This window comes from Trachinotus anak, unplaced genomic scaffold (genome assembly GCF_046630095.1).
Source record: "Trachinotus anak isolate AG129_WGS33_773 ecotype Australia unplaced genomic scaffold, CSIRO_AGI_Tana_v1 ptg000010l, whole genome shotgun sequence".
NCBI classification, from domain to species: Eukaryota; Metazoa; Chordata; class Actinopteri; order Carangiformes; family Carangidae; genus Trachinotus; species Trachinotus anak.
The window spans coordinates 5518179-5545253 of NW_027273861.1; the positions used below are offsets into that span (position 1 = coordinate 5518179).

Genomic DNA, 27075 nt, shown 5'->3' on the forward strand with positions numbered 1-27075 from the left:
TGAGCAAATGTAATTATTAAAATGAGGACAACCTTGGCTCCAAAGCACAGTCATATCAATAAGTCAGCTTTACATTTAAGTTAACATCATTCCTTGCAGAGTGAAGAAAAGGTGTGCCTTAACCCTGTAACAAAAATAGGAAGTAAAGCCAGCAGAAGTGCAAAACATCCAGTTAGAAAAATAAAAGAAATGCTAAACTTCCTGTTCAACCACAGTTGTTCTTATAGAAAGTGTACCAGCTCTGCATTAGTGCATATTTTCTCATACATATACTAATCCTCAAGTTCTGTCCTCTACCTTTCAAACTAAAAGCATGCTAAATCCACACAGGCTTTTGAAGAAAGTTAAAATGGCCTGTGCAACAACATACACACCACTACATATTCACTCAGAGTGACAAAATAAAAGCATTCTGTTGAGGACTGGAATCTCACTAATACTAAATTTAAGGATTTTTGCACACAAACTCATACAGTACCTCTAAAAAATGCATAAAACACTCTCCTGTGTCTCTACATTTTACTCATTCTCTTATTTGAAACTAACTATTATCCATTAATTATAATCCCTTGATTTATTTCAGAGACAAAAGTCAAAGAGCCAAACTTCACTCTAAAAAGAACCTTCAGAGTGGAGAACACAGGCCTGCTCCCCATCACCATCAGATCAGCAGAAATCAACGGACAAGCTTGTGAAGGATATGGATTCAAAGTTCTCAATTGTCAAGAATTTGCACTTAAGCCAAATACTTCAAAAGACCTCATCATACTGTAAGTGAACAAACAGCTACATGTTCTCTCTGTGTGTGTGTGTGTGTGTGTGTGTGTGTGTGTGTGTGTGTGTGTGTGTGTGTGTGTGTGTGTGTGTGCACTCTCCTCATCAGCCACAAGCTCTATTAATACTTGTCCTCAGCCTCTCTGGCTGAGTAAGCCTTCAGTAAGAGGATGAATTGGCTCTCTGTGTCTCTGCAGCCTCTGCTTGCTCCCCTCAGGCCTCACTTTTCATCATCACTTGTTATTCATTTACAAATTAAAAAATACTTCAATGTTTTCCACAAATACTCAAGTCAGGACATTTTTCTGTAACCAGGTTTTACTCAACAGTCAGTGATGCCAGCTCAGATTAAATACACTGACATGTTTTCAGCTATAAGGTCTGATTCCTGATTCCTCTTTCATTATCAGGAATAGTGTCCTAAATCAAACACATTGACGTGGCTGTAGGTGACTCTAAGTTAGTTTCCCACTGACATCAGTATTAAAACTGTCACCTGCTGGCTTCCTGTGAGAGCTTTCATCATTCTGACAGCAAAAGTGTCATTTTTAAAAATAAGAAAGCGCTCAACCGCTGCATAGATATCTGCCTGTTGAGTGCTTTCAAATGCCACTAGATAAAGTGTCACCACTGCTCTCCTGCTATATGAATATTAGGCTAACGTGAGCTAGACTACTGTACCTATTAAAAAAACATTGTTTACATTGTAAAGGAACTGATAAATTAGCTCTTTCATTTTCCCTTTGAAGTGAAGTGTTTTAAAGCCCTACTTCCCCTCTGGACAGCCCCACAGATGTTTCCACATATTTTACCTGCTCAGACCTCTTCTCAGAAGCGTGTGGGTTTGAACACACTGTTAACCTGCACCTGTCACTATTTCCGCTTTTTATCTTTCTTATTGGGACAGAACAGGCCCTTTTCACAACAGAAGACATTCTGACATGTGGCAGCAGGAAAAGCACAAGTGTTAATAATCAAATTAATGACAACTGAGTTCCATTCAGCTGGTTCACTGTCAGGATTTACTGAGACACTCAGCCATGTGTTTTTCCAACTACATGCCAAAATGTGTGCTGTGATGAAGACAGCACAGCTCTGTCCATCTTCAACTCCAGCAGAGGTCTAATCAGCCAGTATAACAGAGGACACGTGTGTGTGGATGTGCACAGCATTTCATTTGTACACTGGTCAATGTATCAAACATAAAGTCACACCAACTGCACAGTCTGTTTTTCTGATTGGGATTAGCTAACCTGCTGTAAACTAACACATTCTGGCAGCTTGCCCACTCATTTGCTCGTCGCTTCCAAAGGCCACACGACAGCTGCAAGTCATGACAAGTAATCAGATTTATCATACCAGCACTTTTGACTCCTCAGTGGACTGCATAACTGCTTATGATGCATTTTACAGTTAGATATCATACTTATATACCCACTGAACACGAGTAGTATTTGGATACAGCCAAGAGTGGGAGCTAACAGCTGATTCAAGCACTTCTCTGAGGCGTTAGAGGTGTGGCTTAGAAGTAGTGGTGCAGTCAGACCATGTTTTCGACAATAGGACTGACCTCCTTCACACAGCAGAGTTCAGACTCATTACATGGAAGATTGCAAGGCTGTCCAGGTCCAGCCAATCAGAGAGACAGGGTGGGACTGACCTAATATTCAGGAAATCCTCTTGTTTTATAAGTGCAGGAGAAAGCAGGGTGTTGTTTAGGTGTAGTAAGTGAAGTTAATGACAGTAAAACATCTGATAAAACACAGTGTAATTTATAACTGTGGGGGCTGCTGTTGTTTTAGCTCGATATCTCTCACAGTTAATGTTTACAACCTTCCCAGTTTCCTGTCCCGCTGGCTTTTGACCACGCTGCACAAGTAAATGTTGCTAAATGGATTTTGGTCTGACTGCAGCTCAACACTATATACTGCACATTAAATTATAAACGTTAGCACCAGTGCAGTGATCACTGATAATGGCAAAGTGATAACATCAAATCAAGCAGTGCACAAGAGGCCCATCGTCATTCCATTCATCTGCTGCCATCGCCACGTGTTGCAGCTTGATGTAAACAAGACGCTTAAACATCCTAGTTCTTGCGTAGTCTTCATAGTTACCAGACATGTCACCTACTGAGCATGTTTGGAATGCTCCAGATCTGCCTGCACAACAGCGTGTTCCTCTTCCTGCCAATACGCAGCAGAGCCATTGAAGAGGAGCAGGGCAACAATCAACAACCTGATCAGCTCTCTACAAAGGAGATAGTTCGCACTACATGAGACAGATGGTGGTCACACCAGATACTGACTCGTTTTCTGATCTATGACCTAAAAAAAAGCACATCTGTAGCCCAGGTCACACAGTTCAGTGCCTAATAAATGTCTTCTTTTCAAAATAAATCTACACATTTTAAAGTTTTTACTTTTATTGTGACCGGCTCAAAGCACACCTGTGCAGTAATCAGCAGCTTGATATGCCACACCCGTCAGGTGAACGGATTATGTAATGCTCACTAACATGGATTTAAACACATTTGTGAAGAACATTCGAGAAAAAGATGCCGTCTGTGGGGTTAGAAAAAAATCTTAGATCTTTAAATTAAACTCATGAAAAATGGGAGTAAAAACAAAAGAGCTGCATTTATATATTTGTTCAGTGTAGTTTGATTGTGCCACAGAGTTTTCTCACAGCAGACATTCTGACTCATCACTGCAGGAAAAGCACAGGTGGAGCCAGCAACAACACCACCTGCTTCTCATGGCTTTGTTGTATTTCAGTGTCCCACACATTAATGCTGCCTGTTTCATACACAATAGCAGGGCCTGGTACTGACACACCAAAATGAAATGATGCGATTACTAACATTGTCAATTGTACCTGTTCTTTTCATTACTGTCACTGTCACAACAGTTCTGCTTTGATATCTGATCATTAGTAAACATATCTGTGTCTCCAGCTTTAAAAAGTCTCATGACCTCAGACAACAGTTTGACCTCGTATCTACGAAGCATCAGCTACTTGATTGGTTAGAAAATAGAAAAGTTGTACCATTAACTTCCTACTTGAAAAAGGTAAACTCTGCCTGGGTGCTACCAACTAACAACACACAGGCCCATCCACTGCATGTTTACTACATGACTCCGTTTGAATAAATAAGAGCCACTGCTTTCTCAAACAGGTTTTCTGCATGCCTCACCTCAGCTGTGTTCATTTTAACAGTAGTAGGACAGTTGCTGTTTTAGTCCAGACAAAAGGCGTTTCAAACCTTTGCACGCACACTTTGCAGTCGCTGGGCAGATTGAAAAGACTGTTGAACTAGTTCTTTTAGACCATAGACTACATCCTGATGCTGACAGGTTCACAGATTCCTGACTCAACTCTGCTCTCTGACTGTGATTCAAAGTCCTACTTGGTGTCACACATGATTAGACCTCAGGTCCATCTCAGGTTTTTTTTTTTTTGAACAAAGACATTTCCCTCCTTTCCTCACAGGTTTACACCCGACTTCACTTCATCTCGAGTGATCCGGGAGCTGAAATTAGTGACATGTGGAGGCTCTGAATTTGTGTTTGTCCTGAACGCCTCCTTACCCTACCACATGTTAGCTGCATGTGCAGAGACCCTGCCCAGACCAAGCTGGGAGCTGGAGCTCTACATCATAGTATCTCTCATTATGAGGTAAGTGTCGTTCTGTGCAGCACTGCAGCATTAAGACAGCACCAGGAGCACTGAAACACGACCCTGTTACATTCTAAAACTTCACCTTAACTCACAGTTGATTATTTTTGTTTGTTTGTCTCTGCAGTTCCATGTTTCTGTTGGTGATTGCAACGGCGTACCTGGAGGCTCAGAGCATCTGGGAGCCCTTCAAGAGACGTGTGTCTGTCGAATCCAACTCCACCTTGGAGACTGGGAGACCATTTAATCTCAGGGACATTGTGCAAATTCACAGTGATTCAAAGTAAGTTAAACATGGAAAACATCAACATCCTGTCAGTTATGACCTGCTTACCAAGCCCAATAATATCATTACTGAATCAGATATTCTGGAACTAATGTGGATGAAGACCTAGATTTTGGAGCACCACACAAATATTAAATTTACACTGTAACTGTTCTTGAATTGTCTCTGAGAAGACTGTGAGTGATGTGAGGTCATTCTGACTGATTAGGTGTGTTGACAGGGCTCTGACTCACAGAGAGGACAATCAGCTGCTCTTGGACTATGGTGAAGTGTCTGTGGATAACCACTGCTCACAGTTTTTGCCATGTCTGGAGCTGTAACCACCAGTTGACCCTATCACTGGTTGTTCAGCTGTTTTGCCTGTTTAATCTGAGGCTGACTGTGAGAGAGAGTTGTCTGACAGGCAAATGATTGATTTCATTTATTACCTGCAGCCTCCATCCTTATATTTGTCTTTTATCCAGAAGCAAACCACAGACTGGACCAAACCAGTCAACCAAGACATTTAATCATGTTTTTGGTGGCTCTACTTCTGTGAGGTCAACTCAGTGTGTGAGGGCCCATAGCATCATGGAGGTAACTTTACTGATGTCACAATCAACTTAGGTTTAGGTACAAATTTAACAAAGACTGTCACTCCCAGCAGATCTAAAAAAAAAAAAAAATTTAGAGGAAATTGAGGACAAAAACAAATGAATACCACATAATACAGTGGTGAAGAGATTGATAGAAGGTTGATTTAGGTGTCTGGAGAGCACAGATGTAACATGTGCAGTGTAGCTTAAGAGACTTTTCTGTCATTACAGCGACTCACCCCAGAACTCCAGAGGATTATATGCGTCCAGCAACGGAGCAGCGCGAGCCGTGGGCCGACAGGCCAACAGTCGCACCTTATCAGACTCAGACAGCCAAGACAAGAGGTCCAGGATCGCCTTCAGCCGCACACCTATGCAAGCTACTTCCTCCCAGCTCACCAAAGGAAGTACAACCTCAGGCCAGGAAGGTCCTTCAGCTGCCTGCCAGCTAACCAACCGCAAGGCTCGGAGCACCAAACCGCTGGACCTCCAGAGTCAAATGATAGCCGGGTCGTCGCTGCCTCACAGAGTCCTCTGCCCTGAGGATACAGAATATGCCAACCTGATAGGAGCCATGGACAGCGACCTCGACCGTCCAGATTCCCTCAGTGCCGAGGCTCTACAGGAGCAGAGCTCTCAGTCCATACAACACAAAGGTACACACGTGTTCGTACAGCACCGTCCACTGGTTTAGAAGGTGTTCAGTGGTGTTGATGTTGGGACCTGATTTAGATTCAGTTTAGTCTTTTGACAGAAACACGTTAGTTTTAGTCTAATTTTAGTTGTTTGATTTTTGTTCGTTTTAGTCATTAGTGACATGTTCATCAAATTTTCAGCAGCTGACACCTTCTTTGTGTAGTTGCCATGGTTACAGGTGTCACTCAGAGGTTGGCTGCTTAATAACACTGCACTAAAACATGTCCATTTGTCCATCTTTCACATCATCATTTAGTTTTTATTTGTTGACAAAGAATATCCATTTCATCAAAGTTCTTGTTTTCAGAGGTCATTTTTATTTAGTGTCAGTCTCGTTTTTGTTGTGAAAAACGTCAACAACAAATTCTTCATCCTAGTTTTCATTAAGGGAATTGACAGTAGTGCTCGTATTGTTTGCAGTGTTGGAAGCCAAAGGGAAGCTGAGGGGTAAAACAAAAGCCCAGAGGAAGAAAGAAGAGAAAGAGAAAAAATCAACAGGAAAGACTCAGGGAGACGAGCTCAAAGATAACCTGGCAGACAACGACGACAGCTCCTCCACGACTACAGAGACCTCCAACCCAGATGTGGAGACAAACATCAGAGAGGTCAATAATAATGTCAGAGTCCAACTCACATCAGCTCTCTTTCTGTCTTCATCTGTTTAAAAAAATGATGTTTCCCATCATTTCCTCCAGGAACCAGTGAAAAAGAAAGGAAGGACAGTAACCACTGGAAATGTGAAAGAAGAAACTTCAACTTTCTCAATTAAGCCCAAAACCAAGAAACAAGGAACCACAAAGAAAGAGACCCCAGCAGAAAAATCCAGGTTTGCTTTGAATTAAAAGTTACAGCGAGTCATTTTTGTCTGTTATTCTGCCCTTGTTTTGACAAATATGTCTTGTCCTCAGTTCTCTGGAGCTGCCATATGTAACACCACTGGAGAACAAACAGCGCAAGAGCTTCACATCCAAAGCTCTTCTCACCAACATCCCAAAGACAAAACCTCTGCAGAAACAAAGATGTGAGTTTGGTTCTTAATGTCGTCACTTTGCTCTGTGTTTCAGTACCAAATATGTCTGACATGTTTGTTTTTGGCAGTAGATGGGAATCTGGAGGACGGGCGTCCTGCTTTGTTCAAACTGTTGTCCGGCGGCTCGGACAACAGCTCTGAAGGCGAGAAGGACTCTGCTTCTCCAGAGTGGGATGTACCTCTTTCAAAAAACAGCATCCGTAAGTCGAGGCCTGAAACCATCCTGGCATGTCTGGTGCCTGTCCCTCTCGTGTCTGTTTCAAATATTCACTGAGTGCTCTCCTGTCCTCCTCAAGCAGAGGCAGATAGTCTTCAGCAGATCTCCCTCCAGACTATAAACGCAGACCCTTTTCTGAAGAGATCTGCCACAGCCGGGACCGGCTCCCCTCCACCGACCTCCCCCGGCTTACTGTCCCGAGGCACCTACAGCAGCGTACTCAACAGTAACAGGTATCTGCTTGGTCCAGTGCACAACTTAACATCACTAATGAAACATTTTTGCTCACGTCCACTTCATAAAAAGCTGTCAAACATGTCAGGTCTTCCCATTTCCCCAACATCATTATTTCATTCATAATTATTTCATTAAAGCATTTTATCCTTTTCCAACAACATGAATGACACCCAGAGGGAATTTCATTACATCTGGCACAAATGTTCACTGGTTCATTACTAATGTTATACAGATGACACCGAGATCTGTGCCCTTTTTTAAAACCCTTTTAAAACCATAATCATCATATTATGGTAAACTATATTTTTAACTACACCTAAACCTAATCCAGATTGTTTGTGTTTTCCTGACATATTTGCAGTGAGGGACACCAGAAGAAGGCCCCAGGAAATAAACTGTCTGCGGCCTCTCCACTCCCAGGCAAAAATGGAAACCCCACGTTTGCTGCTGTAGCTGCAGGTTATGACAAAAGCCCAGGTAAATATTTAACAAGACACAGTTGATCAGAGTGCGTACATTGTTCTCATGGTGGTTTGTTCACACTACACTGACATTTTAATCGTCTCATCAGGCGGCTCTGGCCCAGGTAAAACTGACGGCCAAGGAAAGAGTCTGGCACACATGACATCAGTGGAAAGTGATAGCTCTGACAGGTAATGTGAGAAAAAGACAAACTACACATCCAGACATGACATCAACATATGATCCCAGCTGAATATGTTTCTTTGTCTCCCATAGCTCTGGATTATGGAGTCCCATTGACACAGCCAGCAGTCCAAACTACCACTCTGCCAACTCGTTCTCTGCTTTTGGGCCCAACAATTCCTTCAACCTGACAGGAGGTAACCTGAGTGGCTCACAGGCTGATAACAAACAGAAGACAAGAATGTAGAGTAACTGGTGTGACAGTTCATGGTTAACTGGCTGTATGTGTGTGTTGTTTTTAGTTTTCAGTGTAATGAATCTCCCAAAATCATCTGAGCCTCAGCAAAACTGGCCTGAGTTCCCCACTGTACCCTCGTCCATCTGGGACATACCAAACAGTGAATCTCTGCACTCCTGGCCCAGCAGCTCCAGCTCACCCACCGCCCCGACTGCAGTAAGATCCCTTGTTGGTTTTGATGTAGTTCACAGATCCCCCTCCTGTTCATGATACTACTGTGAAACTTCTCTTTTTTTTTTCAGTCACTCCTGGGCAACACCCGCAATCCCTGGTCTACAACCACACCATTCGGCAGCTCCATTTGGTCGACAAGTGCAGATTCAGCCTTACACCCTTTTGCTCCAACTACCAACACAACAACTCTGCCTGATCTGGTGAACAGTTCGACCCCGTCACCCCCAGCTTCCACCGAGATGAGTCGGACCTACAACCCGTGGAGCATGTGGCGCCCCACCCTGAGCAGGCGAAGCTCTGAACCCTGGCCCAGCTCCCCTGACAACGGCAATTAAACAGCACATGACGGCACTTAACAGAGGCATGTCAAGGATTTGATATACTCTGTGCGCTAAATTAGATTATTTTTTAATCAGAGAATCCCAACAGAAAGCAATGTTACTTGACACGTTTGGTAGCCCAGTGCTGTAGGTTACCAACCCTGCAATTTAGTTCTCTGCAGCTTTTTATTCACGGGGCCAGAAATGCTAACTTTTATTTGGATTTGTTTTAACAGATGCCCCTACATTAAAAATGTTGATAGCATGGTATGCTAATGCCAGTGCAGACATTTTGCTGATATAGAAAGGCTGGTGGTGCTGCATTACTTCTCAAAGATACAAACATGGCGCAGAATCTCTAAAGATCAGTATTAATGTTGGAACAGATGTCTTATTTTAAGCCATATCCTGTTTTCACAATCACTTTACATCATATTGGTTTCTTATGAATCAAAATTTGAATTTAAATTGCGCTGTTTTATTTGGCAACAGAGATCTTTCATAATCTGACTTAAAAACATCAAAGGCCCAGAAAGCTTTTAAAACCCCATTTAAAAAGTGGGCTCAGCCCTGAAGCTATCAAAGCCTTCTGTGAGAACAAATTGGTCAAGTAATGAAATACTTAAGTTTGAGGTTTGTATGGTGCCCTTTTTTTGCCATCAAATTTAAATAAAGGATTTCTGCAAAACGTCTTGTTTTGTTATTTCATTCCATTTCAGTGTTTAAAAAGACTAAGGTGCACTGCAGAAGAGTAGAGTTGCTACGGAAATATGGAAAATTAACACTCGAAATTAAAAAACAGTTTTCCACATATGGCTTTATAATGTCATAATTAAATTAAAAATATATGTTTCATAAAGAGGTGCCGGTCACACCTGGGTTTTCTTTTTGGAAACAAACACAGTTTGTACCAAAAAATAAATAAAATAAAAATCAGCTTGAGGTGAAACCATGGTCTCTCATCCTGTCATGAGCTGATGGACGCCAATATAAAACTCCCATGAGTAATCCATGTCAAGACACAAAAATATTTGTATTAGCTAGAGTAAAAGTAAAAAAAAGTCACTTGTGTTAACCCTAAAATCAGTCCAGTTTAAGAAGTATATGCAGCTTGATAACCTGAGCAGTTTTTACAGATGCAGATGTGCAGACGTTCAGATGACGAGCGAGTTTGCTTCTCCAGTGAAGCATCCATCCTCCTTTGCGCCGGGCTGGCGGCCCAGAGCCGGCCCTGCGCCTGCCCACCGCAGATATCCCAAAGACCGGGAACCAAGCGAACTGAGCACAGACAAGACAAATATATCAAAGCCTTGTGTGAGAATTAGGGCTGGCAAAGTTAACGCGATAAGAACGAGTTAACGCAAATTCCTTTTAACGCCACTAATTTTTTTGACGCGCGTTTAACACGCACTTTCCGTGAATATGACCTTCGAGCCGCCCCGTAGTTTGGGCAATCGGGAAGCGACGCAGCATTAACGTTGTGGATGGTCTTATAATAATCCATGATGGCAGCAGAAACAAACCCCGCAGAGGTGGCCAAAGAAAGTTGAGCCTCAAAGCCTGCCGTCAGTACCTTTGAGGTTATTCTGGAAAATATTCTGGACAGTATTTGTCATTGTTTTGGATTGTTGCAATACTAATAAACGTACATTTGCATAAAGCAAGCATATTTGTCCACTCCCATGTGGATAAGAGTATAAAAATTTGAAAACGATCCCGTTAAGATACATTTAGAGAACAAATAGAAAAAAAGTTGGATTTATCGCGAGTTAACTTTGGACAATCACGCGATTAATCGCGATTAACAGCCCGAGTGAGACATTGATTCAAGAATACTAATACGTTTGAGGTTTTCATATTATTTTAATTTAATAGTAGAGCCTCCATTTGTCAGCGGGTTTAAAAAAAGATTTCAGCCAAGCACCTCACTTTTCAACTTGTTCTATTTAATAAGACTGAAACATTTTGATTCAGGGAAGGAAATAATCTTTTATTATTTTCTGAGCTCATCTATACATTTAAAAACTGGTGACAAATGACAGAAAGAAAAGAAAAAACAGCTTCAGTGCTTGTTGGCCTATATTCTCCAAGTCTTTGGAGTCTCCACTGGAGGGATGAACACCACTCTGCTGAAAGCTATTACCTCATTTGTTGCTTTAATGATGCTGGTGTTGAGCTCCGAAATCTCCCACAGGTGTTCAGGTGAAGGCTATAACATGACTGACACCACGTTCATAAACCACTGAGCGAGCCCTCCTGCCCTGTGTGGAGGCATCTACATTTCTATGTTTCTCAAGGCTTTAGGTTTTTCCTATTATTTCTCACATCTGCGTATCTATATATCTATTGCCCAGATTATTTATTACATGGTTGTCTCAGAGACTCCATTAGTAGCTGACTAAACTTGGCAACATCACATTTAGACATAACAAATACACTGTGACTCTTCTTCAGCGTATGTGTCTGATCTAGTGCCATCATGCCTCGACACATGGAGCCCTGCAGCTCCACACGAACAGGACACTCGATGCTCTCTGTTACCACGCTGCCGTCAATGCAGGCTGCCATTGCATAGGCGTCATAAGAGACGAAGCCAGGGCCGAAGTACACGTCTCTCCTCGTCTTCATGGCCTCTTTGGAGTAGGCCCAGCACTTAGATGTTATCGTCTTCATAAAGCGTGCAGCAGGTGCATCCTGATTGATCAACTCCTCAAAGAACTCCTGAATAAGAGAGATCAATGAGATCAGTTTAAAGTGAGACAGTCATTACGCAGAGTTGTGTAGCTCTACGCCTCTTACCCATGTCAGTGCGTTTCTGCAGGAGTATTCCCACGATGCCAGGTATGTAGGGCAGAGAAAGTCCTCAAGAACAATGTAGGCAGACTCTGGGTCCACTGCAAAGTTAAACTCTGCACAGAGTGTCACATTCCCTTTTCCTACAAAGACAAAAGCAACTTATACGAGGCCACATGTCTCAAGTATAAACCCTGTAATCATATCACGGTATTACCTTCCATGTTTCCACCCATGATGTACAGATCTTTGAGCTTTTGGGGAAAACATGGATCCAGTCTGACGGCCAGTGCCAGATTAGTGAGCGGGCCGAGGGCCACCAGGGAGACCTGTGGGAGGCACCTTTTAGTAACTTTTAGTACCTTTTAGCATCATCAGAGGGAAGCAGCGGACTGCAGACGGACCACAGAGAGGTTTCTCACCTGGTTCTGGTTTTCAGACACCAGCCTAATCATCGCATTGACTGCGTGCTCCTTCTGGATTTTCTCCTCCCACTGTGGATCTTTGTCTTCAATCACATCTCCAAGTCCATCTCCTCCAAAGTGGTCACTACATGGGTTACTGACCCCAACCACAGGACCAGCGCTACCTCGAAACACTGGAATCTGCAGGGCAAAGAGTCCTGCTCAGTCAGTGGGACTTGTTGTATCATTATCAGATGGCTCCCTCTTGTGGTTTAGGTAGAAACCCTACTGCCCATATTTCCTCATTGGAACGTTTTTTTTCAGGATATAAATTTACTTTTTTTTAGGTGAATAAGTACAATAATTATTCTATATAAAATTAGTGTCACCTCTTAAGTGTAAAAAATCACATGACCACAGCCGTTAACTTCCTGTTTGCACTGACATGAGGATGAAGATTCAGAACAAGGTTTGTTTAATATGACAAAGATTTCTGGTAGAAACACTCTTCACAGTGCCGAGTATTGATGTATAATATCAATATAATACATAATGTTGTCCATGCTGCATCAAGAAAAAGTTTGTCAGTCACATTTTAGTTTTTGGTTTGGGTCGTCCTGGATCATCTCAGTCAGTACAGCTCCACTAAACTCTCATAATGCCCCCACCACATGATGATGCCAAAGCAAAGGCACACAGTCCACATGACAGACCCAGAAAACCTCCCTGCTCCCTCAGACAAGTGACCCACAATGTCACGGTGCCAATATCTGACTTGTTGTTCCCAAGCTATTATCTTCTGTATGGAACTGTAGCACTGTGGATTTCTCATTTGTTGACATGTTCCTCTTGCTTGGATCATGACACAGACTCAGATCTTAAATGAATACATTAATAAGCTACTGGACAATCCGAATTTCCCCAAGGGATTAAATAAAGTATTCTATCTATCTATCTATCTATCTATCTATCTATCTATCTATCTATCTATCTATCTATCTATCTGTCTGTCTAATATGAGTCTGTTCTCGCTCAGAAGTACAGGTAGAGGTAGAGTGGGAACTATGAACTACTATGAACAGTAGACTGTTCATAGAGGGTGAGGAAGTAAAGCACTCCACCAGCCACAAAGCTTAATAATAATAATAATTATTATTATTATTTTACAGTATATAATTAACCACAAAAATGTGTATGTTGTATTCTCTTTCCTATTGGCTATGTCCCAGGCCTGCACTAATTCAACACCTGCATCTGATAAATGGGTGTAAATGAGCCAATAAAACAATTGGAGTCATGAGCAGTCAAACAAGAACTCATATAAATGAAGCTGTGTCTGTTTGTCTTTCTCACACTATCAGTAATTGTAGCTCATTGTTCTTATATACAGTCTATGATTGTTGGAGAAGCAGAGGATTATATAAATAATGATGGGGGGGGGGGCCCTCAAACTCTTCCTGTTAAGCTGCACTATGCTTGTCTCATAGGACACACCTCTCCATTACCACAATATTAGTTGTAACCTGCTCCACTGATCCAGCCCAGCAGATGGCAACAACAAGGAGAGCAATAGGAAGACAGCATATTAAAATAAACTGTCCTCCACTTCTTATCTGCAGGATAACTACCACAGACGCAGTAAGCTGTTAAACATTAAGCAGAAAATCTGAATTTTACAATCAAGTTAGTGGACATGAAAAGCCTTCCTTGCGTCTCAGCCCAGGTCCAATTTCAGTTTAATTTATGATTGTCTTTTTTTCTCTCACAGCTCAGATTTTTACTTATCTGAAACAATCAGCTCAAACAAGCTCAAAGAAAACTTGATTGGCTTATAAATGAGCCTGCACAACATCTCAAATCGTGACTGTGATCAAATGAAGGCCTGTAAGCGCAGCAAAGAGCTCCTGCTTTTCTTGTGTTTCCCCTGTTATTCTCAAACTGGACAGGATTGATTTCTCAGATATTGATCTATTCTTTTGCTTCTTATTTCTCCTAAAGGGGGTTTGGGAGAAACAGGTCCACATAAGAGCTGATTTATTTCTCTGAGACAAAGAAAAGACAGCGTTTTTTTTAGACGATCTGCTTGGTGAGAAATTAAGCTTTTTCGATTCAGTTGTTGAGGAAATGCAAGTTTTCTGTAGTTGGGGTCAAATCTTTGTGCACCAAGTCCTTAGTGCCTGTCGCCCCCACCCAGGTGAATAAACACCAGCTATCACTGCAGGCTTCTCCAAAATGCTCTGGGGGAGGTCTATTAATCATTACCCATCTCCTGTCAACATTGAGGTCTTCTAACAGTGAACACTATCTCTGACCTCAGCCAAATAGTTTTGTACCTAAACCAAACCTTCAGCACAGATGTAGTAGATCAGGAAACTGTCATATAATAAGATTTAGTTTTAGAAGGCACTGACAAACTAACACGGGTTGTCCTGGAGGGAAAAGATTTAAAAAACTGTTAGAAAGTGTTGAAAAGTAAATCCATCAAAATCCGCTCCTGAACAACTGAATGTGACAGAAATGAGTGAGATTATTGTTGCGAGTCCACATCTGTATCTGTTCAGGTAGGGACAGTAATTACAGTTCATCGGGTCATTTAAACACAGCTTCAGTGAACTTACCCCCTCGCGCTCACAGACGGAGAGCACCCTCAACACGTTCTGACACACATTCTCCACGGCTGCGTTCCCAAACACGCAGGTAACGCCCAGGACCTGAACGTGAGGTGCTGCCAGGGCCATCATGATAGCCTGAGCGTCGTCTATGCCGCAGTCTGTGTCGATGATCACCAGTTTCTTTGCCATGGTTCTCTGTAAAATCCAAATTTCCAAAACAACCCATTAAGTCTTTAAGAGGCTGTTTGGTTATTGGTCAGGAAGAACTATTCCTTCTCAAACGCAGGTGGTGTCTGGCCTGTTTTATTTACCTCTTAGAGGTCAAGTTTTTGGCATCAACTTGAGTTTCACTTGTCATTTTTATTAATTTATTCTAATACATTTAATTCTGTTTTTCATTTTGCTTTTTTATGTTGTGATCCAACAGAGGAAAAAACTAACTTATGTGTGGATGGAGCAGACAGGTGAAGGACATGAGGCAGAGGATGTCTAATTTGGAGGTGGGACAGTTCCAGGCATAGACTGATTATAAGGCAATTGGTCCCCACTGCTTCTATGTAGTAACAACACACGGAGACTGAATGAGACACAAAGTGACTACACAGAGACATTAGTTAATCATTTTCCTTCTCTTTGAAGTCACATCACACATGACTGCATGGGTTTGTAGTTGTTTTCTGTTTCTTTGTGGTTATTTTGCATCTCATTGTAGTTATTTAGCCTCTCTTCGTGGTTGTTATGCATCTTTTTGATGCCATTTTTGTGTCTTTTGAGCTGTATTGTATCTTTTTCATTTTTTTTTTTTTTTATTGACAGAAATAATAACCAGTCCTTTTAAACAGAAGCTCTGGCCCAGGGGCCTCTGGGCGGCCCGCTCACTAATCCATCCATACTTCCAGGGGTCCTTGCACAAGTATATATAACCTGTAATAACTTTGTAATGGACCTTCTTCTTTCTACCAGGTGTTTTTTCTTGTGTTGCACTAGTGTAAATTCAGGCAGACTAAAAGGGCAAGAAGCACACTCTCCAACATAAAGGATGACTTACCTCAGATAAATTATACATTGTATGAGGTCTTCTGTTGTAACATAGCATTATTTCAATGAAACTGTTCGCACTGAACAAATTCACAATGCTGCAATGACAATTACCAGCTAATACTTGACCGCTTTAACTTATTTTAACTAAGTCTGAGTCGCTAATTTAACATAATTTATTCAGAGTTGTCAGAATAAGGCGCAGCTACTATCTCAGCTTTCAAAGAACTGAAGTGGACGGACTTACCTTCGGGCTGTGAAGTAAAGTTTAAAGAGGCACAGCTGCCGCTTCTGTGATTGGTTTGAATTGTTGGATCATTTCATTGTTTGCTGACATAGGTGTGTAGGCGCTAAAAAAGCGGCATGGATTTCTCAAAGTAAATATAATTAAACACAATAAAATGTCGCCTTGAAAATCAAAGTCACTTTATTATTTTACCTTATCGTTTCCTTGAGTGTTTTCATTGATTATCCGGCTTTAATTGTTTTTCTTTTGTTTTTCCGCACCCCGCTTGTTACCCAGAATGGTACAGTCCGTTAAACCTGCCCAGGAAGAGGATACGGGTCAGGAGGACGACGTTCTGGGACCTTTGTCGTTCATTTTTAACAGGTCCCAGGCTAATGTGCACCCAGGTTTAGTGATATCTGGTTAGTTTGATGCTTTGCCAATTCCCAACCCTGTTTTGTCGTGAGACATTGCTCACGGTATGATGGAAAAATGAACGTAACAGCTGGGCGTGTTGACATCGGCTAACTACAATACAGCCCTGATGTAGCTGTGTGTTCATCTGGACCATAGCGGCTTCACAGGTGAAATGTTAGTTAATATTCAATAATAAGAGCCTCGTAATAGGTGACTTATTATAGGTCAAAGGTAATGTTGTATGATGCTGTCTAATGTCGTTGGTTCAAACAATGACGGTCAGGGTTGTGACTTTGAAAACCCTTGTCCAAAGATTGTTTATGTGATCAGAGGTCCCCTGAGTCCACAGTGTTGGGACTCTGTGTCACCACACCTCTTCTACATCTTCCCTTTATATCTCTGTTTCTAAAAATGCCTGTCCTTTTATCCCCAGAAGAGACAGCCATCACCTCAGCATCACAATCAGCCTCAGCCAGTTCTCTCACCCATCATACAAGTGGCTGTTCAATGCCTAATACATCAGAAGGTCAAGGAGCAAACCTATCTGGGCCAGCAGAGGCGTCAGGGCTGCAAAGGACCACTGATGGGGAGGAGGAACACAGTCTGATCAGCTCCCTCGCCCGGGATGCCGCCAGAGTACGGAGGGCTTCCAGCGCAGAGCTGCACCTCCCATGGACCTGCCCAGTCACACACTCCCGAGAGAAGTTCTACACAGTCTGCTCCGATTATGCCCTTCTCAACCAGGCTGCTTCAGTGTACTGTCCTCCAAACACAGCCAGGGACGTGGTCCAGAAGAAGCAGGATGATGGGCCCAAGCTGGCGAAGCCCAAATCTTCAGCTGAATTCAGCGCTGGTCAAATTGGAGGGGCCCATGTGGGATCAGACGGGGACTGTGACATGGAGGAAGTGTCCTCTGGCAACACTAAGCCTATTTTGGCCTGGGAGATTGATACAGCAGACTTCGATGCTGTGCTTACTAGAAAAACAAGAACAAGTAAGAAAAATATCATTATTGAAATATTTGATATGAATTTATACACTTTGTCACAAAGTTAAACTGAATCTTTAGTTATGTGCCATAACTTTGCCATCACCCAAAGATGCCATTCCTGCAGTCCTGTTTTTTGACCATTTATCTGTTCTGTAATTTCTGGACACTTTAAAACCTGGTATATCCTGCAGTGACTAACACACTATTTCAGGCAATGTGAAGAAATGCAGCTCCAAGAAGATGAAGTCATCAGACAGACCCAGCAGAAATCTGCAAGACGTCCCAGCTCATGCCTCACTGGAGGAGATCAAACAGAGAAAAGTGCTCGACCTTAGAAGATGGTAATGTTACATTCACTGCCTCAACAGTTTTAAAGGGAAAAGCACAGTGAAGTCAGCTTTACATCTGCCTGTAGCAGTGCGGTTAGGAAATTCTATAGATAATAATTTATAGAAAAATGAAGAGGCTAAACAATACACATGCATCAGAGCCAGGAAACCTTAAGGTGTATTTGAAAATGCAAAAAAAAAAAAAGTGTTCTGAGAGTGTAGTGGCACTTTAAGGCAGAGCAAGGACAGGAGTTATAGTAAAACCTTTATTGTAGTAGTAAAAAATAGTAATTGTAAAAACTGATATTACTTTGAGGATTTGTCTCTCAGGTATTGCATCAGTCGGCCTCAGTACAAGACTTCATGTGGAATCTCTTCTTTGGTGTCCTGCTGGAACTTCTTATACAGCACTCTGGGCGCAGGAAGGTGAGCAGCACATTATGTCTTCTGTCAGATTTCATGTAGGAATACAGCTCATGAGACAGTAAGATAGCCTCTGAATTCAAATGAGTTCAAGTCAATTCAGTTCAAGTGGGTTTGATGTCCTGAAAGCAGCAATGAGAACTCACCTGCTGAGACGTCTTTAGGTCGGTTCAGTGTGCTCATTGTTTTCCTCCTCGACACAAAATGAGGTCAGATCCCTTTATTTGACGCCAGTAAATCTTTGAACAGATCTTAACAATAATGTTGAGGCTGTTTCTCTCTTTCAGTGTCAGACTCTCAGACCAGCAAATAAAAGAAAAGGTTAAAAGATTAAAACAATGAGGTTGTTTTTAATTGAACTGATTCTATCTCTGATTTGTATAAAATCAGTCATTAGTTCTTTGGCTGTGGAAACATTCAAATCTAAAAAAAAATATCATCACACCACTTTACATAAGTGGGAAGAGCTCAGCCATGGTCCTGGTCGGTGGCTGTCGTCCTCACAGCCTCTGCAGCTGTCAGTGACCATGATGAAAAATAAAGGCGATTAGATGCACCCCTGAGGTGTTGTTACTACAGTTCCAGATAAACAGCCGTTCACTGCAACACTCTGCTGTCTGTCAGGCAAAACATATACCACCCATAAAACAAGTTGATGAGACAAAATAAAATCAGCTGTTTTGGATTCACTCTCTTCAGAGCTGGTGACACGTGAGATGAGTTCATATTGCACAAAAGTTGCAATCACTTTCTAATAAGTGTATATTTACCTGTGTTGCTAGTCTTCCACCCATCTCTCAGGAGGAGGCTCTGCATATTCTGGGGTTTCAGCCGCCTTTTGAAGAAATCAAGTTTGGTCCTTTCACTGGAAACGCCACTCTGATGCGGTACACAAACTGCTCCTTTAGCCTGTGTAAATAATCACTCGGCTTCAGGATATTCATGCAGCTCAGTTCAATCAGTGCCTTTTCCTTCCAGGTGGTTCAGACAAATCAATGACAACTTCCGAGTGCGAGGTTGCTCCTACATTCTCTACAAACCACACGGAAAACACAAGACAGCAGGAGAAACAGGTGAGTCCCTGAGCTGCCAAACTCAGCTGCACGTCTGCTCGTGAGGAGCTAAAACAAAAGCGATAACCGCTCTGATCTGTTCAGCTGAAGGAGCTTTGATGAAACTGACACAAGGGCTGAAGGATGAGTCTATGGCCTACATCTACCACTGCCAGAACCACTACTTCTGCCCAGTGGGCTTTGAAGCTACACCACTCAAAGCAGCAAAGGCTTATAGGTAAGTCACATCCCTGCAGTTTATTCTCATTATAGGTGATTATGTATGTGAATGATTGATTAGTCTTTTGTCCAAAGGTTTTCAAAGTGGGTTTTCAGACAAAATCTTGCTTATTGTGAGACATAAGAGTGGATTTAGTCTTTCAATCACAATCAATATTTTAATTTTTTTGTCTAATAATGCATGTGTGTCTAAATATATGTGGGAAATGAGCTAAAGTGCTGACTGAAGTGGAAACGTCTGCTGTCAGGAAATAAAGACGCTAACGATGCCAGTAAAATGTTATTCAGCTGTCACCAAGCGACTGAATGGTAAATCTGCACCGTCACTTATTGTTCACAAAGGGAATTTGAGTTTGCACAAAAAAAACCCATCTTCTCATCACGGTGATGGGCTCAAACTAACCAAACTCTTCCCGGCCTCTGCTCTGACGAGCCGGTAGGTGGGCAGTATGTGAATGTGTTACATCTTGATGTAGATGATTGACTTTCTTGTGGGAGAGAATAACCCCCTTTGCCGTGGACTGAGGGCTTTGTAACTTTTACATGCTAAATAAAAGCTATAACACACTAAAGGAAGGGAAACAACAAAAAGCAGAATATGTGAACTTTAAAAATCCTTTGTCCCCACTGCCACCAGACTATTTAACTACCCAGACAAAGGCAGTGGACAATGACACAGACTCAGTCTTAACTAAATACATGAATAAGCTATTGGACAATTGTGAATCTCCCTATAGGGATTAATAAAGTATTTCCTATCTTGTCTTCTGTTTTGTTTTGTCAGTCTAAAATTTAAAAAAAGCAGAAAATGACATAGAGATGGTTGAACAAGAGAACATTTACAATGTTTTCACTGTATTTGCTTAAATGGCAAAAATGATCAATCGATTACTAAAATAGTTGCTGAATATCTTTCTATTGATTGACTAATCAATGAATCGAACTGGTTTCAGCTGTTAAGAGTGTATAAACTGATGAGTGTGGCTCTGTGCTGTGTGAAGGGGCCCTCTACCCACAAATGAAATGGAGCACTGGATCCTAATCGGGGAGCCCAGCAGGAAGCACCCAGCTATTCACTGTAAAAAGTAAGCTCTGTTTCTGTTCAGTCTCTGCCGAGTTTTTTCAGTCTGTGGCCGAGTGGACTAACATGAAACCTCTCCTCTCAGATGGCTCGACATTGTGACTGACCTCAACACGCAAAACCCAGAATACCTGGACATTCGTCACACAGAGAGGGGGATTCAACGCCGCAAAACCAAAAAGGTTCCTCTCCTCCTCTCACATCTGTCGAATTAAATGTGGCTCTTTAAGTAAACACATCAGTACTAAGAGCTGTTCTCTGAAACACAGGTGGGTGGAAACCTGCACTGCATCATGGCCTTCCAGAGGGTGAACTGGCAGAAGCTCGGCCCCTGGGCTCTGAATTTGGAGAACCTGCGCCATGACTTCCACCACCCCAGCACGGAGCGAGCCCACGGGCGCGCCTCAGAGGACGCGGAGGAGAGGACGTCGAGCAAGCGCCTGGCCCACCTGGGACGCTCGCACAGTATGGGAAGTCAGAAAGAGGCCAGCTGGAAACGCCTGTCCAACAGCACAGAGTACAGACAGAAGAGCTCCCCTGACAGCGATCTGGAAGAAGACATCACAGACTGAAAAGGTTTATTGGGACGTACAGTGGGAGGACAAAATAACACAGTACAGCAGCCTTAAGATACATTTAAAGAATAAGTCTGGTATTGTTCTGTATTTTACTCTTAACAAATGTCAAACCTGTCAGTACTTCCTGACCTCTCTACCCCGTCTGTGGCATTTCACTCCAAGCCCACTGGTTCCTACTGACGGCGTAAATCTTTAAAACGCATCGCAAATATTTGGTTTCATTTCGTTTAGATGCTGAATAATGTCCCAACACAGCTGCGCACTGTAGTTTTTAGTATAACAATATTCAAAGAGGAGTTGGTTGGGACTATTTTCAGCAGTGGATTAATACATATTGCTACATTAGTGCTCTAGTGAGTATTTCCTGCGGCATAATATTAGTGTTTGTAGGATTAACTTAACACAATGTGCAACAGTTTGGCTCAGTGATGTTTTTCATATATTTGGATGATAGATATAGAGAAACCAGACTCTGGATATACATGCAGCACTTGTTACTAGGATACATTCATTGTTGGTTGTAGTGTTTTCATGGAATTTGTTAATGACAAGAAAAATATAGAATATCACCAGACTTCTCCTTTAATATTGGTGAGTGAACATCAGATTTAGATTCAATCCAACTGTCATTTTGAGGCTGTAACATAGTTCAAAGTGCTTTTAGTCATGTACTCTGTTAAAGGTGGTGTTGGTGAGGGTCTCTCTACTGTTCCTCTTTGTCCTCATGACTTTTAAAAGATTTTCTTTTGCTACATTTAAGTCATTTAACAATGTCTAGACTGCGACTGGTGCACCAGCACAATCACACAGGCAGCTACACAAGTGAGCCATTTCAAATTGATTATTGTACAGCAGTGGGTTTTATCAGTGATCTGAACATTACTGTTTTTGTAAGTGGACCTTGCAGGCACACAGGGGACAGATGGGTGCTGTCTGGATTGCTTGAGCATCAGTTAGGTCTTAAAAATCCTGATGACATATTGCAAACAGCAGAAAACTTCACTGACAAAGAGGGACAGACAACAAGCATCACACTATGGCCTCAAATATGAAGTTGAGTGAATCAGAACTTACAGTTTTAAAAACTGAATGGCAATATGTGCTTCACAGAGCCAACGCACTATAAAGTGTTTCTTTTATTTTGTCCACCCATGTATTTAAATCAACAGTGGGAGATTAGTTGTTCTTACATGTTACAGTCACACCACAGGATTATTTTCATGTCATGGTAACTCTAATCACAAACAGGTTTCTCTGAGTTCAATTATGTTTATGTCACATCATCTTCAACTTGCTGCAGTGATACTGTACGAGTGCACATTATATTCAACTAGTTCTGTCTAGGAAACATGACAATAACACATTTGCTGTGAATTCTGTTCAGCGACATGCATCTCCACACTTCAGTGTACAGGTACAGTAAGTGGACTTGTGTTGCGCCTGACGTACAGTGGTTAGTTTCAGTGGAAATGCCGTCCAGTCAAAAGTGTTGTGAAAGCAGCTGACATTGTGTTGTGCTTTGTGAAACCTACAGTGAGACTGTTGTGTAGATGATCCCGGTTTTTAAAAGACAGGAGCCGTACAGAAGTGATTGTGGAATCCCTCACTCGCCCAAACACAAAATGTGAACCACAGAAAGCGAAGACTGCATGGTTTAGTTTCATGTTTATGTACAGACATCATTTGTTCTCACACTTTTTGTTTGCACTGTTGTGCTGCCATTTGTCTTTGATCCAACACAGATGTCATTGTGTACTCACAAGGATTTGATGTAGTGGTTTATTTATTTATTTTACAATAAATTAAGATTTTTATAAGCTTCTGGAACAGACGTCTTTCTTCACAACAATCACTGCTACGTTTTCAGTCCAGTTACACTGTAGACGCTGGAGATGTACAACTTCCTTTTAATTGTTGTCGTAACTCTCTTATGTGTGCAGGACCGATACGGCAGCAACCTCCTGATGGACAAAGAGACTCGTCAGATAATAAGCACTGAAAAAAATATGAGGACAGAAGAAGAGAAAACAGTTCATCTTACCAATCAAAGCAGCGCCTTGCTTCATCCATGAACGACTCAGCTCAGGTATTGATGCTGATGTTTCCACTGATGTTAACCACCTTTGTATGAAAACACAAACTCTGCTCTGTGTCTCACTCAAGTTAGCATGCATAAGATTTCAAAAGATAATTCTCCCTGTTGTTCCTGATCTAAAAGCAAAGAAGGAACGTTTATGCATCTTTCAGTGTTTTTTCACACCGCTAAGTCATTTTTGGAAATGAGATCACTGCTCGACATTGTGGTTAACTTTAGTCCATGTCTGTATCTTTTAAAAGTCACACTGGATCTTCCTCTCTATAACAGACATTATTTAAGTTACAGACAACAGACAACATTTAAGTTATTCCTCATTCAATTATCCCTGTTTTTGCCATTAGAGACATTAACTACAGCATTTTTATCCCCCTTTCTCTCACATTTTAATGTCCAGTTGCTTTTTACTCAAAGGGTTTGTAATATTCATGTGACCAGCAACTGTATCACAAGTTTCCTTTGATGGATCTCTAGACTGTCTTGTTATAGTGTGATGTATTATTTAATGCAACATCTGTGGAGGTGTGTGTGTGTGTGTGTGGATCTGCTGTGGTATTTCAGGAAAGATTTTCAGTCTCTTTTCATTACCAGCTTGAACAAAATATTAAGTTCTGGGTCTGTTGTCATCCAACAGCAGAAATCTTAAACTGCAGAGTGACTGACACAGGGATGGTGAGCTGCTGTGGTGGTGAGGAAAGCTACACGCCTCTACCCTGGTGCCCCTATTTGCTACTCACCCCATTCTAAATCTGATTAATACAAGTTATACTTCTATTTAATCTGAAAACATTACCAGAAATATTTACAAAATAAAAGTGTTAATCAACACATCTAATTTAGAGATGGGTGTTGTTGAATAGATCATCTTTTTGGCTGTTCTTTACAAGGTGACATACAATAGTGAGCAGGAGATGCACAGTGTTAAAGAGGAGTTTCTCTGTTTAACTCTTGAGAAAAACACAGTAGCTACTAAAGAGGTGACTTTATTACTAAAACTCTTCAACTACAGACTCACCCCCTCTCAGTGTCCCACTCTTCTCCACTGTTGGGGTACACCACCCAGCTCATGTCCAGGCTCAGCAGGGACCCAGCAGAGTCCAGCAGTGGCTCCACCAAAGCTGGAGAACAGCAGTTGACTCCGACAGCGACCAGCTGCGTGGATCTGTTAGCCATCTGCACTGCATCTGTGAACGGGCTGCCGTCTGATATACACCTCCCATCCTGATGGAGTTTTGTTTTTTGTTTTTTTTTTTAACACAAACTTCAGTTACTTTGATGCACTACTGAATCAGCACTAATTGTACTCTTCTCATGCCATGGTTACCTTACAGGAGAAGGAGAGCCAGGCTTTAGAGCTCGGAAACTCTCTCAGCAGCTCCACCAGAGCCTGCGCCTCTTTGAGACTTGGGATTGTCTCAAAAGCAAGGAGATCAGCTCCTGCTGCTGTTAAGCAATCAATCTGAGGCCGATGCCAATCTTTAAGCTCCTTAATAAAGAAAAATAAGACATATGAGACCCTGATAACCAAGTAATTACACCAGAGTCAATAAACAAGTCAAAAACAGGTCGACAGTCCGATGACTAGCAATAAAAATGCTTTACATACAGTAACATATAATGACTTGAATGTGGAAGCTGTATGAGCATGCTGAGAGCCACTCACCTCTATGCTCATCTCCTTTGCATAAGCCCCAGTGTACTCTGAGCCGTTGTGCAGAAAAGCCCCGTACGGTCCAACAGAACCTGCCACCAAGGGATCTCTCTGCCCTTAAGAGATAATAGAACAACACACATTGAAATAGCATCATAGTGCACAAAGACAGTGTCCACTCAGCTTAGAAAACATCAGGGTGTAGTTCCTGCACCTGTTGGACGACTATCAGAGACAAATCTCTTCACTGCCTCTTTGGCCACCTGAACTCCAGACATCAGCAGCTCTCTGGCACATTCAGAGCTCACGTCCAGGTGAGTGATGAATCCTGTAATACTTGCCTGGTATGTAGCTGTGGTGATAACATCAGCTCCACTGTGGAGGAACCTGTGGTCAAATTCAATAAAATTAGTTTCTACACTTGATTATCATTTCTTTATATCCTTCTACAACCAGCCTCTGATATTTTACATGGACTTACTTGTAATGATATTTTACATGGACTTACTTGTAATGAGCATCTCCTATGGCCTGAGGAGTAGTATGCAAAAGCCTGGCACTCCACAGTGGATCTCCCTAGTCGTGTGACACACAGGCACAGACATCTCACTCTCCTTTTCAAAACATGAATGTGTTTGACTGATAAAAAAATATTGATATCAGCTAATCCTGTAATTTTCAGATTCCTACTTGCATTTGGAACTGATTCACAACATCGTATATAAAATGTCTCAAAATATTTGTTGACAGTGCACCACCACAAGCATGATTATTTATTGTATGGAAACAACCTTTGAACCTTTACATTGGTTATGTCCCAATTTATCCACATAAAATATGTGATGCATATCCATGTATTCACCATACTGAAAGAAACATTTCAACCCACACAGAGAGGAATAAAGGGCAACAGACTGTGAACTGTGGCTCCACCTAGTGCATTCAAACTGCATCAACAGCAAAAGCATGAAACTCTTTTCTCCACTACTTTTGTTTGACAGCTGTAGTTACTAGTTTCTTTGCAGATGAAGACTTTAAAGACCTATAATATACATATACAGTAAAGTCAACCACCCAAATGTGTATAAGATGAGTAACCTAGTTTTAATGCAGCCAGCTACAACATTAAAATGCATCTTACATGACACTGCATCAATAACAATGATCTGGTACTAAAACTGTTCTGATAATACTTTCCCTTAAGCAGGACTGACATTATTAGGGTTTTTAAATGTGGCATTGCCACTCTTATTTGAGTGAAAGCTCTTAATACCTCTTGCACCACTGCCATTCTCGTGGTGCATTAAACCATATTATTATTGTTATTATTATTATTATTATTATTATCAAACTACAACTTATAACTCATGTTTTCCTTTCTTTTTCATCAGTTGCCAACCACTGTGTTGACTTTTAGTCTGGAAGCACAGTTCTTAAGGCTGGCTAACTGGCAACTGTGTAATTATGATCAGTTAGTTTAAAGCAGTGACAGTCCAGTTAGATTTAGATACACTCTCAAGCCCAGTTTAAATATATAAAGTTTGTTATTCTACATTTGAATCACATGGTTAAGATGTAGCTATGCCTGGTCTTATCCAACAAAATACATTTAACCTTTATAGGCGCGAATTGCATGATTTAAAAAAAAAAAAAAAACAGGTAGAGGTAGTAAACACTAAGCTGTGTGTAGCTACTAAATCAATGCTAACTGCTAGAATATACACCCACATTAATAATATGACGCAGATGAGTATATTTTTAATTATTTTTTTCTGCTTTACCTGTAAATTAGCTCCTTGCGCTTCCAATTCAGTTGCTAGTCCACCATCCAGAATCAAAGGTCCATTATCACTCATATAAGGCCGTAGATGAGAACCCATGGACAAACGCCTTAATTAAGAGACACTGACTTAAAGTTAAGACTCTTGTTCACACTGAACACACACAGTCGAGCGAATAAAACTATGTAAATAAAACTAAATTAACTAAACGCCCTATACACAAAGTAAAGTACATGAAACACTTTAGGTTATTTTTCAGACTGTTGTTGTTCCGGGTAACACAAAGTTCGAACGTTGCGTTTAGGGCCACTCGAAACTTTAATGATGGGGGTGATTTCGACCTCCACAATTTCACTAGGCCACTGCTAGATGGCGCATTACACAATGACTGCAGTCAGTCAGGGTCTGACGATGCATTTGTACAGCCCAGCTCA

At 41.6% G+C, this 27075-nt stretch overlaps 4 protein-coding genes across 8 annotated transcripts in view; 2 read left to right on the plus strand and 2 right to left on the minus strand.

Moving 5' to 3' along the window:
- The window catches only part of tmem131 (transmembrane protein 131), a 30712-nt gene extending 21094 nt beyond the window's left edge, over positions 1-9618 (plus strand). The window contains exons 28-41 of one of the 4 annotated variants that reach the window (XM_071487125.1): positions 584-770; positions 4267-4452; positions 4580-4735; positions 5545-5969; positions 6430-6614; positions 6705-6835; positions 6918-7030; positions 7108-7239; positions 7336-7489; positions 7855-7970; positions 8065-8146; positions 8232-8335; positions 8441-8592; positions 8679-9618. In XM_071487125.1, the coding sequence (XP_071343226.1) occupies positions 584-770; positions 4267-4452; positions 4580-4735; positions 5545-5969; positions 6430-6614; positions 6705-6835; positions 6918-7030; positions 7108-7239; positions 7336-7489; positions 7855-7970; positions 8065-8146; positions 8232-8335; positions 8441-8592; positions 8679-8945 (2390 nt within the window). In that variant the 3' untranslated portion in view covers positions 8946-9618. The remainder of the gene's footprint in view (positions 1-583; positions 771-4266; positions 4453-4579; positions 4736-5544; positions 5970-6429; positions 6615-6704; positions 6836-6917; positions 7031-7107; positions 7240-7335; positions 7490-7854; positions 7971-8064; positions 8147-8231; positions 8336-8440; positions 8593-8678) is intronic. The other 3 variants (XM_071487126.1, XM_071487124.1, XM_071487123.1) reach the window with 3 other exon arrangements.
- Positions 9619-10857: 1239 nt separating this feature from the next.
- On the minus strand, positions 10858-16049 carry LOC139626691 (inosine-uridine preferring nucleoside hydrolase). 2 transcript variants are annotated; one of them, XM_071487128.1, is made up of 6 exons: positions 16025-16049; positions 14746-14934; positions 12146-12328; positions 11941-12052; positions 11730-11866; positions 10858-11651 (listed from the first exon to the last, which is right to left on the minus strand). In XM_071487128.1, the coding sequence occupies exons 2-6, from the start codon at positions 14926-14928 to the stop codon at positions 11286-11288; spliced, it is 981 nt and encodes a 326-aa protein (XP_071343229.1). In that variant the 5' UTR covers positions 14929-14934; positions 16025-16049; the 3' UTR covers positions 10858-11285. The 2 variants fall into 2 exon arrangements, with proteins under 2 accessions (XP_071343229.1, XP_071343228.1); XM_071487127.1 differs by lacking the exon at positions 16025-16049 and adding an exon at positions 15788-15820 and having other exon boundaries at positions 11147-11651.
- Positions 16050-16353: 304 nt separating this feature from the next.
- Positions 16354-22936, plus strand: LOC139626693 (basic immunoglobulin-like variable motif-containing protein). Its single transcript, XM_071487129.1, has 10 exons — positions 16354-16587; positions 16854-17414; positions 17623-17752; positions 18071-18166; positions 18946-19050; positions 19142-19236; positions 19321-19453; positions 20457-20540; positions 20622-20718; positions 20806-22936. The coding sequence occupies exons 2-10, from the start codon at positions 16928-16930 to the stop codon at positions 21106-21108; spliced, it is 1530 nt and encodes a 509-aa protein (XP_071343230.1). The 5' UTR covers positions 16354-16587; positions 16854-16927; the 3' UTR covers positions 21109-22936.
- LOC139626696 (homocysteine S-methyltransferase YbgG) lies at positions 22934-26906 on the minus strand. The gene is made up of 8 exons (XM_071487131.1): positions 26642-26906; positions 25369-25436; positions 25075-25247; positions 24873-24976; positions 24534-24695; positions 24225-24430; positions 23156-23235; positions 22934-23075 (listed from the first exon to the last, which is right to left on the minus strand). The coding sequence occupies exons 1-8, from the start codon at positions 26738-26740 to the stop codon at positions 22987-22989; spliced, it is 981 nt and encodes a 326-aa protein (XP_071343232.1). The 5' UTR covers positions 26741-26906; the 3' UTR covers positions 22934-22986.
- Positions 26907-27075: the final 169 nt, after the last annotated feature.

Coding starts and splice junctions, on each gene's coding strand:
- LOC139626696 (XM_071487131.1), bottom strand. CDS start 26,740: ATGGGTTCTCATCTACGGCCTTATATGAGTGATAATGGACCTTTGATT. Junction 24,696..24,872: donor CAAAGGAGATGAGCATAGAG/GTGAGTGGCTCT, acceptor TTCTTTATTAAG/GAGCTTAAAGATTGGCATCG. Junction 23,076..23,155: donor GCAAGGCGCTGCTTTGATTG/GTAAGATGAACT, acceptor TTTGTCCATCAG/GAGGTTGCTGCCGTATCGGT.
- LOC139626691 (XM_071487127.1), bottom strand. Junction 11,867..11,940: donor CATGGGTGGAAACATGGAAG/GTAATACCGTGA, acceptor TTGTCTTTGTAG/GAAAAGGGAATGTGACACTC. Junction 11,652..11,729: donor GCAGAAACGCACTGACATGG/GTAAGAGGCGTA, acceptor TCTCTTATTCAG/GAGTTCTTTGAGGAGTTGAT.
- LOC139626693 (XM_071487129.1), top strand. CDS start 16,928: ATGCCTAATACATCAGAAGGTCAAGGAGCAAACCTATCTGGGCCAGCA. Junction 17,753..18,070: donor GTGCTCGACCTTAGAAGATG/GTAATGTTACAT, acceptor TTTGTCTCTCAG/GTATTGCATCAGTCGGCCTC. Junction 20,541..20,621: donor CCAGCTATTCACTGTAAAAA/GTAAGCTCTGTT, acceptor CTCTCCTCTCAG/ATGGCTCGACATTGTGACTG.